This window comes from Pelodiscus sinensis, chromosome 4 (assembly GCF_049634645.1).
Source record: "Pelodiscus sinensis isolate JC-2024 chromosome 4, ASM4963464v1, whole genome shotgun sequence".
NCBI classification, from domain to species: domain Eukaryota; kingdom Metazoa; phylum Chordata; order Testudines; family Trionychidae; genus Pelodiscus; species Pelodiscus sinensis.
This window is the reverse complement of record NC_134714.1, coordinates 5,989,779-6,005,022: the sequence shown is the minus strand read 5'-3', so window position 1 is coordinate 6,005,022 and position 15,244 is coordinate 5,989,779. Positions and strand designations below refer to the sequence as shown.

Here is a 15,244-nt window from a genome sequence, read left to right as displayed (position 1 = left end):
CTCATTAATGGACTTAAAAGTAGCCATTCTTTTGCATTCTTCTACAAACATGATTCTGGGATGCATTAACAGTAGTGTTGTGAGCAAGACACAAGAAGTCATTCTTCCACTCTACTCTGCACAGATTAGGCCTCAGTTGGAGTATTGTGTCCAGTTTTGGCCCTCACATTTCAAGAAAGATGTAGAGAAATTGGAGAGGGTCCAGAAAAGATCAACAAGAATGATTAAAGGTCTAGAGAACATGAGCTATGAGGGAAGACTGAAAGAATTGGGCTTTTTTAGTTCGGAAAGGAGAAGACTGAGAGGGGACATGACAAATGGTTTTCAAGTATCTAAAAGGGTGTTATGCAGAGGAGGGAGGAAAAATTGTTGTCCTTGGCCTCTGAGGATAGAACAAGAAGCAGTGGGCTTAAACTGCAGCAAGGGAGGTTTAGGTTGGACATTAGGAGAAACTTCCTAACTGTCAGGGTGGTTAAACACTGGAATAAGTTGCCTAGGGAGGTTGTGGAATCTCCATCTCTGGAGATATTTCAGAGCAGGTTAGATAGACATCTATGAGGGATGGTGTTAGACAGTGGTTGGTCCTGCCGTGAGGGCAGGGGACTGGACTCGATGACCTCTCAAGGTCCCTTCCAATTCTAGTATTCTATTGATTCCATTATTTGAAATTTCACAAGCCAACTATAGAAAGAGAGAGTGCAGAATTTATCTTCGTATGCAAATTTGACAGACTCCTTTGGCTTCAACAAAGACTTGAACTGGTTAACACCAGCTTTCCTTACGTTCAATACCCTATTGACATCAAAAGCTAAATATGGGACACTTCCAGTCCACCCAATTAGTCTGTTGACAGGTAACTTTTTCCCTCCTTCTCCCTTCTTATTTTGAGGGTCCCTCTTTTTTCCCTCCATTTAAGGTCATCTCACCCGAAGAAGTGGGTTTTTCCCACGAAAGCTCATAATACTATATACATATTTTTGTTAGTCTCTAAGGTGCCACAGGTCTACTCCTTGTTTTTAAAAGGAGTGTTAAAGTTATAGACTAACACGGCTTCCCCTCTGAGACTTTCATAATGACCATTAGTGGTTAGAAGTTCAAGCCAGATGAATGCAATTTAAGAATAAGGCACAAATTTAACAGAGAGAGAGATTGACCATTGGAATAAACTACAGGCTGAACATCCCTGAGCCGACACCGTCGGGACCTGATAGGTCCTGAACCAGGGTGTTTGCTGGACCATGGGAGGGGTCAATGTGCCAGGAGCTCCACTTTTCCTTCTGGCTGTCTCGGTGCCACCATAAGTTTGGATTTTTCTAGACCGGTGATATTTTACTATTCTGGGAAAGCCCTCTTTTTGATTTTTTGGCCACATAACAATTTTAAAATGATAATTATAGTACATGTTGATAACCTCCTCAAATGATCTAAAGCAGGAAAGGGCTGAAATATGCATGTATGAGTGTGGAACTTCAATGTATTCGTTTAGGTCTCATGGACACTGAATAAAACATACCTTTAAAACATGTATGTGATGGTGTAAAAATCTGCTGCGCGCTCACTACACAAGCTGAAGATTCTCATAAGTTTGTCAAATCAAAACCAGTTTTTTAAAAACCAGAACTGTTTTAATGCTTAATTGCAGCTTTCAGATATTAGTCAGCATTGTTCCCAAAGTGCAGTTTTTTTCTACATTAGCATGTTATGATTATTCTGACATGGTTGTCCCTGCATATATTCCAGATGCAGGTTTTTATGTATGTCAGAGTCAGAAGATTTTAGTAGCAATGTCTGCTGACCCACACACATTCGTTGAATGTAGCTTTGTCTCAGGAAAGGTTGCATTAGTTTGTGCTGATCAGTGTCCTTTCAGTTCCCTCTTACCACCACATGGTCCGAGTTGGGAACCCTATTCCTCCACATATGTGGTTTTGCTACAAGAGTAAGTTCATCTGCTTTTATATCATTCTTTTTTGTTTTATTGTGAAGTTAAACAAATCTGCTGGTTGGTCTCTCAGCAGAAAAACAGTTGAAGGAATTTGTCCAAAATTTTAAAAAATTAATCTCCAGGCAGAGCCCACGAATGGAAAACGCCTCGGTGGCGAAAGTTTCAGGGAATTGAGCTTCCGAACACAGAATGTTCTAATGCATCCTTAACTAGAGCAGTTGTAACCAGACAGCAAGTAGAAAAACATGTGGTGTTAGATATGCTTGTGTGGATCCCACTGTGGTAGATGCTCCTATGCCTCCTGCATGTGAGACTGGGATTCTTTTATCTGGGCCTTGTGCTCCCATGCAACCTTAGCAAGGGCACAGCAGTCATGGCCCTCCTTCGGTTCCCTTTAACCGCTCATGGCAGTGAGATGCCATCTAGCCACTTTCCAATCTGCTACTTCCACAGGGCTTCTAACTCACCCTTTCTGGTATAGTGTGGTGAACAGAGAGTCTTCTCCCTTGTTTCCTTTAATTTGGACATTGCATTAAAAATGGAGACGAGACCCTGGTGTACCTCCCGTGTAGCAGGGCAAGGTGCTTTGCACCAAAATGGCAGACTCAAACCAGAGGGTGTCAACCTGAGATTTGTGGATTTCTGTTGGTCCGCAGGTTGTCTAAGATTTCCAGAGAGGTCTGCACCTCCATTTGAAATTTTTTTAGTGCTCCACGGATGAAAGAAGTTTGAAGACTGCTCTAAACCATCAGGGTTCAAACCGTGTCCATTCTATGATGGTCTCATACTCCTTACTGATAGACACAGCTCTTGCCTGCTCTCCCTGGAGCTATATCCCAAGGTGTTTGGCATGTCAGTTGTTTTCCTCTAGAACCTGTAACTATAGGGACTCATAGTTCAAGTTACATTGTTTGAGTGATCCATGTGGGTCATCTCAGACCCAGGGGAAATGACAGCTACCAAAGTGGAAGTGAAAGGAGGGATAGCTCAGTGGTTTGAGCATTGGCCTGCTAAACCTAGCGTTGTGAGTTCAATCCTTGAGGATGCCATTTAGGGATTTGGGGCAAAAATTGTCAGGGATGGTACTTGGTCCTGCTTTGAAGGCACGGGACTGGACTCAGTGACCTTTCAAGGTCCGTTCTAGGAGATAGGCAATCTCCATTAATTTAATTTAATTTAAAAAGAGTTGGTTTCAGCCACTACACTCCAAAAGCAGGTAGTGAAAGAGGCAACTTAATAGGCTGATTGTCAAAACTGTTGCCATCAGCTTTGATGCTTTCAACACAAGTGACTTCAGTGCTGATTGCTTCAGTTTGGAGCCTATGCCCTTGGTGGCAGAAGGACAGTACTGAGACAAAGCTGCATAGAGCATGACTGAAGAACCAACATTAGGGATTGTCCCACAAGGAGACTGTGAAATTTGATTCCAAGGGGAGATCCTCAAGTCTGTCAAGGTGGGAATGACACAGAATGAAGGACCCTGGCACTGACCCATAACACATATTGATAGCCACAACCAAACAATGGGCCCCCCTCTGGGCCAATTCCACATCTTATTTGTGAAATATTATTTCCTTAGATGAGAGAGGGTCTCTTCCTTCTTGAGAGAGATTCACCCTGCTCACAGGAAGTATTTGAGAATCACAGTGAGGCCAAATTACTGCTATCACGTGGTATGTTATTTAAATGTCCACAGCAATGAGAGTCTTCACAACCTGGCTAATGGTGGTTGCAGCAAATCTAAAGAGATGGGGCGTGTATGTCTGCACTTATCTGGATAACTGGCTGGTCAAAGGCTGCAGTGAACCCAGATTATGCTCCCTTCCTGTTGGCCCAAGCGTTGTCCTAGTGAATTGTGATGCAGAGGATACAGTTCATTGGAGTTATGATAGGCATGCCCACTGTGACCTAGAGTCCATCAGAGTACAGGTTCCTGGCGAGATAAGATCACGCTACAATAGCACAGACTTGCCTTGGGTTGTTAGGCCATATGCCAGTATGGTTGTATGTGATGCTACTTCACCCACAGCTGCTGCTGCTTTGGTTCAAGTTAACCTATTCCCATCCAAGATGTTGGACAGACTGTAAGTTTTTTGGGGCCACTTTGTATTTTTGCAGAGTTTTTGTTTTTATCTCCCTACTCAATAAAGACTTCAGGCACAGATGCATCCAGGAAAAGTTATGGAATCTACTTGGACCACCTGCAAATGTTAGGTATCTGCTTTTCCTGGAGGTTATGGGAGTTATGGAAGTTCCCATAAACATCCTTGAACTAAGGGCCATGAGGCTGGCCTGTGTGGTGTTCCTGCCTGTCCTCTGACATTCCATAGTGCAGAACCTGTGATGGACTGCATAAACACAGAGATGCCTACTCCTCGCCCCTCTTCTGGAATGTGGTCAAATTCTGGACTTGGCACCAGCAACAAAGGTGGGGGGGAGCGGGGCAGGAGAATAAGCCCAGTGGCTGTTCACTTCCCAGGAGTCAGCATTGACCTAGAGAAGGTAACCATGGCCAGTCATGAATGGTTCCTGCAGAGTGGTGCAGTAGTGGCGGTATTCTGTCAGAAGGGACAGGGGGTGGAGTTTGTGTATTAGATCTGTTCATCACCGAGGACAGTACCCACTCTCATCTCTGTTCCAGACTCATTGCACAACACCTACCTGCTTTCAGTTGAACCCAATTCAGGAGTCACAGCAATGGGAATTCTCATAGCACTACATTGACGCCAGCAGTTTTGATTGACAGACCTACTATAGAGGTCCATTCAGCCATTGAATCAGCTCCCATAGTGCCTGGATCTTCATCCTGACCTAACGTCTCTGCGCCTGGCAGCCTGGATGTTGGCTGGCTCAATACCACAATTAGGGACTGTCCTAGACACCCCCAGGAGATGTAGGAACTCAATGTCGCCCTATTGAGACTGCTTTTTACCTTATTTCTTTCTGAAGTCATTCTTCCTAGCTGCAAGCACTTTGGCCAGCAGAGAGGGGAGTGAGCTCCAAGAACTTAGGGCTGATCTTCCCGACATGAGATTTCTTGCATGTGTGAGGCACATGATCATCTAAGTGGAATCCATGCTGATGACTTTGCAAATCCAGATAGCTGCTTTATACCCATGGTATCTGCATCCCTGGATATGGATGCGGACATCTGCAGCTCATTTTTGTGAATGCAGATACAAATGTCTCTAGAATCCTGCGGATTTGTGGATATCTGCTTTATATCCATGGTACTCGCATCCTCAGATTAGTTTTGCAGATGGGGATACCAGTTTTGTATACCTCAGAGAACTACAGTTACAGTGGGTAAGTAATCGTGGTTTCATGCATGTAAGAGAAGCTTTTTCAAACCGTGCCTTGTTGGCGATGAGATCACTAATGGACCATAAATAAGAATTTGCCTCTTGGCTGCCACCATTTCATTAAGATGAAATTTGTGTTAATGACCAATACAGCAAGGTAGAGCAGTGCTCACAAAAGCTTTATGTAGCTATTAAAATATAAATTAATGAATTATGGGATACGTTGAGTTGTATTATTTTTTGAATAAACTGAAACTTTCTTGAAAAATCACATTAAATATCAGATCTCAATAAACAAATTGTACAAGCTGAGTACAAAAAGACATCCTGCATCCTTTTTCTGTACATACATAATTATTTCCATCTTTCTTTAGGAACAAGCCTTTGATCCATATGAAACTTTGTCCCAGGATATTCTTTCCCCGCAGTTTCATGAGCATTTTAATAACTTAATGGCTAAACCGGCTGTTGCTCTACATTTTCAGGTAAGTATGAAATCTCACTCAAGAAATGCCATGTTTCTTTTTTGAGATCCATCCTGCATTCCTGTTCACAATCATTCGTTGGGGGGAGCGGGGGTGGGGGGTGTTCTGCTGCCATCCTGGATAGTGATTTCTCCTCAGATTAAGGTGTTTGGGCTGTGCCTCTTGTCCTGTACATACTGGAGGCAGTTCAGACTCGTCCGTGGGCCTTTGTCATTTCCATTCAGCCCCTCTACTAGGAGCTTTGCCTCCAGCAAAGCGGAGACTTGGCATTCCTGCCTTTTCCATTACTATCCTAGATTTTAATGCCAAATATAGGGGCATCCGATGAACAGTGATCTATGTCTCTCTTTCTCCTTCCCCACTCACAGCCTGTCCTTCATCCAATGATTGACTTTTTTTCCAGAGATCATTCCTTAACAGGACCACCCACTGAGCTCCTTCCCTTGTTTATTTCCCCCCCCTGCCCCCCAGTATGGCAGATCCTGCTAAACAGTGCTTACAAATGGCTAAGCTCGAAGGAGCCACAGAAGGAGAGCTCTTACACAGTTGCTCCTATCCCACAGACCCTTCTTGGGCAAGGACTCAGTTTGGACAGATTGTTAGGGTCTTTATGTCCCATCATGCCAGCTGAGACTCTTCCCAAGTCCTCTCTTCAAGGGTGAGTCAGTCCTCTTCGGCTTTTAGGACACAGTAAACAAGACCTTTGTCTTACACCTTACGATTCCTTGATCAGTTAAGTAAAACCTTTCTTCCTCTTTCCCCACAGCCCCCCAAAAAATCCAAACCCATGGCCCTCTGTAGGGAAAAGTTCTGGAGTCTAATCCCGGATACTCAGGTGGATAACTGAGTCACTTAGTAAGGAAACTGGCACCCTCTCTGACTCTTCCTCCCAGTAGGAAGAGTTTGGCTGTATCTGGGATTTTCCTTCGCATTTTGACTCTCGGAAAATTTGGAGTGAAGGTGGAAAAGGTATGGTCAAGCCTTAAAGTCCCATGAACAATCATGAGCTGCCTCTGACAATTGCAGAAAGAGAAGTCCAGTCTAGATGTCTTAGACTGAAACGTGTGAGAGGTCATTTCCAAAAAGGAAAACATTGGGTAAATAAGTTTCCATTCTGCAGTTACTTAATTTTAAGGCATGTCAGTGATTTCTCTCAGCTTTTTTTCTGAGCCTTACTTCAACAAGCCATGTTTCTTTCCCAGGGCACCTTTGAAATTCTTTCTCCTCCTCTTGCCTTCTGAGTTAGTGCCCTAAGTAGCTGATCAAAAATTATATTTATATATATTTTTGTTGGTTAAACAAACGTGAATCCCAAAGTCACTATTAATAGTATTCTCCCATGTACTTAACAAGATCCCCTGATTTCTGTGTCATGTCAGAGGGCTAGATTAAGGCAGACTCTAAATATCTGGGCCTTTGGCTGTACCAAAGATCTAGGGGGAAAGGCACTGTGCACTTTGAGATCAGAAGGAGAGCAGAAGGTAGTGTTAAAAGAGGCAGGAGTGCCACAAACTTCTTTGAATTGTGGCAGGAGGTGTGGTACTTGTATTTTTTGTGTGGAGCCCTTGGAACCTAGGTACCATCTGACCAAAGACTTTAATCTTCCATTGCATTCCAGCGCCAAATTCTGCAGGAAATTGTTTCCATTAGTCAGTAAAATATTTGTTTGAGAAGCAGGTTTGTGCATACAGTGTCTGTCTGATCATAATCATAAGATTTTTGCCATGATACATACACAGTTATGTCTAGGAAGTTAGGGTATCATGGCTGCTTAGTCATGAATACAGTTTCACTCTAGAATTTTGCATATTCTTAATGTTTGGCTCTTTGAGCTAGTGAAAATTAATAAGAAAAGGAAGTGCATTAATTGCTTTTTGTGTAAATATTAAAACCAGGTGACGCAGGCTTTCCTGAGGAATATTTTGTTAATGCAGCACAAATCTTGATAGAGGAAAAACAGTTTTGTGGCTGGGATTGTTCTGTTGAAGGATAGAGGTCTACATGGCTTTGTGTAACTTGAAAGCTGTTTGTAAATTGTTTTGTAGCTAACTTGTTCCAGCATGTTGTGTGTTGATTTTCTGTTTCTGCTGAAAATAGAGGTAACAGTGTAGCTGATAAGTTGCCTATTTTAATGAGGTTGCCACTGCAAATTCTTATTGAGCAAGCTGAGGATGCTTTATCTTTCAAGTGTTGGGTCAGTTTTTAGTAGCAAACTGGGAGTATGTGTGCACTAAACTTTGATCAGTCCTTTTAAAAAAGGGTGTCTCTAATACTTGGAAAGCCCTCCACCTTCTGGCTCACTGTGTCACCACATCTTACTCATTCGAGCCCTTCTAAAGATTTACTATATCTATATTTCTCTCAAACTAATTAATACAACTCTGGGAAAACATCCCAACTTTATCCCTCTTTTCTTTGGCTTACATGTGGCAGGCACAGAAATAATGCTGCTTTTTTATTTTTCAGTCTATTGCTGAAGGTTTTAAAGAAGCTGTACGATATGTCCTTCCACGACTTATGCTGATCCCAGTTTATCATTGTTTGCACTATTTTGAATTATTACAGGTAAGATGGGTGCAGTTTCATTTACAGAAGGAGTAATTTTAATTTTCTTTTGGTATGTAAATATAGTTAAGCATAAATTTTACAGAAGTGTTTGTGTGGTTGGAGAGTAAACTGATAGTTACAATATAATTTCAATATTAAATCATACAAATTTAAAACTGTTCCACTCCTCAGAGCTTTTGTAACTGCTTGTTTATGGTGGCCCGCTAAACATTTATGGTAGGTATATGCTTTAGTAAGTTGATCTGGCATTTAAGTGAGGTTTACATTAGTTGTAGAGTCTGAAATAATTCTTTGTGTATGTATTTAATACGTTTTCCTAATTTAGTAAAAGATGGTTCAATTCAAATGTCCAAGGCGTCCGTTCAGGACACACACATCCATCTTATTATTTTTGGAAAACTTGTATTTCATACTCAACATAATAAGAATAATCTGTTGACTACTCATTAATTACTTTGGGTTCCGAGAGAACAAGACCTAGAAAGAAATAAAGCAGAATCTTTGAAAGCCCACCAGTTTTCTCCATCTTGAAGGTAGGAAAAGAGTACATCCGCAACACTATTAAATACAGTTTAAAAAATGGAGAGGCTCTACTATTTTTACCTTAAAAGGGAGAGGATTTGGAAGGATTGTGGAATCTTTATTTGGTTGGTAGTTAAATTTATATTCCTGTAGAATTTTATTTTCCATAGCTTTGTTACCGAGAGCAAGACTGTTTAGTTTGGGAACTCACGTTGATTTGTAAATAATTCTACATATTGGGAAATCAAGAGGCAGGTTACTATTTGTATAGTTTATGAAAGTATGACCAAAGATTACATGGGTTCCTAGTGCAATTTATGTATATGCAGATAACCCTGTTCATAGCACCTGTTAAATTGCATAATTATAGTTCAGAATATTTCAATTTGTCTGTGTTTGTTTGCTTCTGATTTGAGTTAATGAAAAGTTGTACATAGGTACCATTGAGGGTCCATCAAAAAGCAGAAATACAGCTCTTGTTTCTGTGGAAGTATGCAGTACTCGTAAACGAAGAACAGTAACTGCTAATGTGTTAGGTTTGCAGTTTGAGTACCTGCATTAGTAGCAACACAGGAATGGCTGGAAATAGCCTTCAGTGGACATGCCCTTGTGACAAAGTTAAAAAGCATTGGTGTGACTTTATTTTATTGGTTTTGGGGAATGCTGTCTCTTCTTCTGTTGGCAGATAAGGGACCTTCATTACTGCTTGTGTCAGGAGGGAAAATTAGAGCAGAGGTAACATGTAAAATTGTAGACTTTAGATACTTACCCATCTGCATGGAGAAGAGGGGAAAATGTTGTTTTCACTAGTAAGTGAAGCAAGCTTATCACTGGAGTTGAAAATGTGTTGCTAGTATTAAATTTGGAATTGCAGACCTTATTTTTTTCTGGCAGAGAGAATAGTATTTGAAGTTCACCTTTGCTCTTTCCAATCTACTGGACTTAGTTGAAGTTATTATAACACTAGGAGCAGGTCTGTATGTACAGTGCTGCAGTGGCCCAGCTGTACAGGTATAGCAGTTTGGGTGGTGAAGACAGTCTATGCTGACCAAGAGAAAGCTCCACCTCCTCTTGGCATAAAAACCCATTTCTGCAAGCGGCAGAAGCTATGTAGTGGAAGACGTTCTCTTACCAACATTGTGCTGTGCAGGCAATAGCTTATGTTAGTGTAACTTGCATTGCTCAGAGGGGCAGAACATTCACACTCCTGAGCAACATGAAGTTTTGCAGACTTCAGCTGTAGTGTAGACTTTGCCTAATAAACCTCCATCAGCTGCTTTGTTTCCCGCCTTCTTCTCCTCCCTATGGCTGCAGAGGTGTTGGTGGCCCACTTTACCTAGGATGAGCCCCAAACCATCTGTTCCACCTTGCATTTACCTATGGCTCAAAGTACTTTGCCCAGACCTGAAGAAGAGCTCTATGCTGCGGAAAGCCTTGTGTGTCTCTCCAACAGAAGTTGGTCTAATACAGGATATCTCCTCCATCTTGTTTCTTTAATATTCTGGGGCAGACATGGCATCAGCTACACTGCATAGTTAGCTGTAACATTATTAAACTGCTGAAAGTGTGCAGCTGATATAGTACTGTTCTTCTTCGAGTGGCCTCGTGGGTGCTCCACTCTAGGTGTCGGGTCCATCCTGGCACCGGGATGGACCCGACACCTAGAGTGGAGCACCCACGGGGCACATTTCGAAGAACTACCGTTACTACACAGTGAGTAACTTGTTCATACACAGCTTCAGGACGGTTTTAAGCCTCTAGACTAGTGAACGCAGCTAACTTTGAAGGTCAATAATCATTATGAAATGGAACAATTTAAGTGAAAGGATTTCAAGAAAAATACTGTAGCTCTAGAGTTTTTTGACAATTTCATGGTGAGGCTATTTAGGATGGGATGATGGAATCTTTATCTGAAACTCACTCCCTTTCATATGCAAGCTCACTCTCACACTGCTTATCTATTCTTTAGAATCACTGACGTGTTTTCATTTCTGTAACTACTTGGCAGGCATTGGTCGTCTTTTATGGGTGAGATTTGCAGAAGCACCCAGCATTGGTTATTGACTTTGGTGAGATCAAAGGCAGGCGAACACAGAGTACTTTTGAAAACAACCTTATAAATGAATATATTTGTTTTTGTCTGCATATATTACTATCTATTAAGTTTGACGGAACTGGATTTGCTTTGTGATTGCAGCAACTGCAGGAATGCAGTGAAGATGAAGAGGACCGGGAGTGTTTGAAACAAGCCATTACTGCTCTTTTAAATCTCCAATGCAGCATGGAGCGCATTTACAACAAACATTCACCTAGACGGCGGCCTGGGTAAGACCACACTTAAAGAAGCCTCTAGTACAGCCAAGTAAGTTAAAAGGGAGATATATAGGGGTGGAAATGTTTCCATATTTCCCTTTTAATTGGCTTATGTATAAAAGCAGCATGTTTTTATTGAAGGCACTTACATATACCAAACATCTAGCAGATTTTAATCTGTAGCAGTTCCAAGAGTGTTCACTTACAACCCTCCATAGCTCATTCTTGAATAGTCTGTCTTTTCCTGGCAATTCACTGTCCTTTTATACATAAAAATGGCCATGCTGGGTCAGACCAAGGTTCATCTAGCCCAGCATTCTGTCTTCTGACAGTGGCCAGTGCCAGGTGCCCCAGAGGGAATGAACAGAACAGGGAATCATCAAGTGACCCATCCCATGTCGCCCATTCCCAGCTTCTCGCAGCAGAGGTTAGGGACATCGTCCTGTCCATCTCATCTAGTAATATTCTTATCCTCCATGAATTTATCTAGTTCTTTTTAAAATCCTGTTAATCTTGGGCTTCACAAGGTCCTTTGGCAAGGAGTTCCGTGAGTTGGCTGGATATGCGAAGGAACTACTTGTTTGTTTTAAACCTGGTACCTATTAATTTCATGTGGTAAGTCCTGGTTCTTATGGGAAGGAGTAAATAACTCTTCTTTATTAATTTTTTCCACACAAGTCATGATTTTATAGACCTCTTATCATATATATCCCCCCTTAGTCATCTCTTTTTCGAGCTGAAAAGTTCCAGTCTTACTAATATCTCCTATGGAAGCTGTTTTAAACCCCTAATCATTTTGGTTGTCCTTTTGTGAGCCATTTCCAATTCCTGTATACCTTTTTGAGATGGCACAATCACATCTGCATGCAGCATTCAATACATGGGTGTACCATGGGATTCATATAAATGCAGTAAGATATTCTCTGTCTTTCTTCTCTATCCCTTTCTTAATGCTTTCCAGCATTCTGTTTACTTTTTTGACTGCCACTCTACATTGAGTGGATAGTTTTTAGAGAATTATCCATGGTGACTCCAAGATCTCTCTCAGTGGTAACAGTCCATTTAACATTGACTTTCATCTGCCACTTCGTTGCCCAGTCACTCAGTTTTGAGAGATGAGATCCTTTTGAACCTCTTCACAGTCTGCTTTGGACTTAACTATCGTGAGCAGATTTGTATCATTTACAAACTTTGCTAGCTCGTTGTTTACCCATTTCTCTAAATCACTTACAAATATGATGATGAGGATTGGTCCCAGTAAAGACCCTGGGAGTGGGGGGGAACCACTAACCTCTCTCCAGTTTGAAAACTGACCATTTATTCCAACACCTATGTTTTTCCTCTTTTTTTAATCAGTTACCAATCTATGAAAGGACCTTCCCACTTATCCCAGACAGCTTACTTTGCTTAAGAGCCTTTGGTGAGGGACTTTGTCAAAGGCTTACTAAAGATCTTAGTATACTATATTCATTGGATTCCCCCATGTCCACATGCTGGTTGACCCTCCCTTGAAGAATTCTAGCAGATTGGTGAGGCATGATTTCACTTTCCTTAAACCATGTTGACTCTTCCCCAACAAATTATGTTCATCTGTGTGTCTGACTACAGTAATCTTCCGATAATCCGGTACTTTTTGGACCCAGGGGGTGCCAGATTATCAGATATGCCGGACTATCGGAAGAGGGGGCTATGAGGGGTCTGGGGTGGGGGGGATGCCACCCCAGACCCTTCATAGCCCCCCCTTCCGATAGTCCAGCTCTGCCCCAGGTGTCCCTGATTCAGCTGCTGCTGAAACTGACCAGCAGCGGCTGAATTGGAGACGCCTGGGGCAGAGCAGCTGGAGTGCTGCCGGGTTGGTCCGGTAGCACCGACCCTTGGCACGGCGAGACCAACCCGGCAGCACCCCAGCTGCTCTTGGGGATGCCTGGGGCAGAGCAGCTGGGGTGCTGCCCGGTTTGGTCCGGCAGCTCCGGTCCTCGGCGCTACTGGAGTTTTACTGTATATTGTTCTTTACTATAGTTTCAACCAATTTGCCCGATGCAGAAGTGAGACTTACCAGTCTGTAATTGCCAGAGTCACCTTGAGCCCTTTTTAAAAATTGGCGTCACATTAGCTGTCCTCTTGTCACTTGATACAGAAGCTGATTTAAAGGGTAGGTTACAAACCACAAGAACGCTGCAGTTTTACATTTGAGTTCTTTTAGAACTCTTGGGTGAATGCCATCTGGTCCTGGTGACTTTGATTACTGTTTATTAGTTGGTTACAAAACCTCCTCTAATGACACTTCGATCTGAGATAGTTCTTCAGTTTTGTCACCTAAAAAGAAAGGCTCAGGTTTGGGATCCTCTCTCATATCCTTAGCTGCGAAGACCAATACAAGAATTTTAGTTTCACTGCTATAACCTTCCTACACTATTGTCTCATCCACGCTTTGAGACCTTGCAACTCTGCCTGTCTACCTGGCCCTGCACATGGGACTGGAAGCATTTCAGAGAACACTGCCGTTGAGGTCTTGGATTTCATTCTCTCTCTTAGCAGCCTAAACTTGGCTTCCAGACCGCACTCCTATCCTTCTCTGTCATTGGTACCTACATGTACCACTACAACTGACTCCTCCCAGTACTACATATAAGTCTATCTAGATACCTTAGGAGATCCATAGATACCTTAGGAGATCCACAATCTTTGCATCAGGCAGGCAAGTCAACACGTGATTCTTCCGATCATTGCAAACCCAGCTGTCTGTTCCTAATGATTGAATCCCCCATTACTAATACCTGTCTCTTCCTAACAATTGGAGTTCCCTCTCCCAAAGAGGTATCCTCAGTGTGAAAGGATGCCATGACTTCATACGTTTGTGATTAAACATGGTTAGGACATATTGAGATTGGGGGGAAGTAGCATAGCATTTTAAATTTAGTGGTGTTTTTGGCAGCAGTAAATACTGAAAAATCTAACAAAATAAATTTGTTTTTAGAGAATCAATTTGTCGTTTCTACAATCGCCAAGTAAGAAGCAAGCACCTGGCCATCAAAAAAATGAATGAGATCCAGAAAAATATCGATGGTTGGGAAGGCAAAGACATTGGCCAGTGCTGCAATGAATTCATAATGGAAGGTGTGCTGACAAGGATAGGCGCCAAACATGAACGCCACATATTTCTCTTTGATGGTTTGTTAATCAGCTGTAAAACTAATCATGGACAATCACGACTTCCAGGTTACAGCAATACAGAGTACAGACTTAAGGAAAAAATTATCATGAGGAAAACACAGATCATTGACAAAGATGACACTTGTGAATACAAATATGCTTTTGAGCTAGCATCTAAAGATGAAAATAGTGTAGTGTTTGCTGCTAAGTCTGCTGAAGAGAAGAACAATTGGATGGCAGCTCTGATTTCCCTTCAGTATCGCAGTACACTGGATCGAATGCTTGACTCAGTGTTACTGCAAGAAGAAAACGAACAGCCACTGAGGCTGCCCAGCTCAAACATGTATCGTTTTGTAGTGGAAGACTCTGAGGAAAACATTGTTTTTGAGGACAACCTGCAAAGTAGAAATGGAATCCCGATCATCAAAGGAGGAACTGTAGTGAAACTAATTGAAAGGCTAACGTACCATATGTATGCAGGTATGCTTGATTTTTTTTTTTTCCTTTTTCAGTATTTGGCACTTTTTGTAGTAACTTTTAAATTCTTAAAGTAATGTTTATATAGCCAGTAATAAAAATCTTTTTGTCTCTTGCTTGCTTTCCTACTAAATAGCTAATTCAAGTCAACGTTTAGGGCAACGAGAGATTGCAGATCTCTCCATCTGACTTCCTATACATCACTGCCACCAGCACCTGCACGTTAAACTCAACAACCAAAATGAGACCGCCACACAGGAGAGATGACTGTTATGTGCCATAGGCAAAGAATAGGAGGGGCCAAGATGCAACAAAAAGTCTCAAAGGGGTAGCCATGTTAGTTTAACTTTAAAAACAAGTAATTCAGTGGCACCTTAGAGACTAACAAAAATATATATAGTATCATGAGCTTTTGTGGGAAAAACCCACTTCATCAGATGAACTGGAGAGGAATAACAGGAACCAGGGAAGATAATGGA

General features: G+C 42.0%; 1 protein-coding gene across 1 annotated transcript in view; it reads left to right on the top strand.

Annotated features, from left to right (window-relative positions):
• SOS2 (SOS Ras/Rho guanine nucleotide exchange factor 2) overlaps positions 1-15,244 on the top strand; it is a 103,442-nt gene that overhangs the window by 54,773 nt on the left and 33,425 nt on the right. Inside the window, exons 7-10 of the mRNA XM_075926152.1 lie at positions 5,622-5,732; positions 8,199-8,297; positions 11,020-11,147; positions 14,113-14,768. Of these exons, the coding sequence (XP_075782267.1) occupies positions 5,622-5,732; positions 8,199-8,297; positions 11,020-11,147; positions 14,113-14,768 (994 nt within the window). The remainder of the gene's footprint in view (positions 1-5,621; positions 5,733-8,198; positions 8,298-11,019; positions 11,148-14,112; positions 14,769-15,244) is intronic.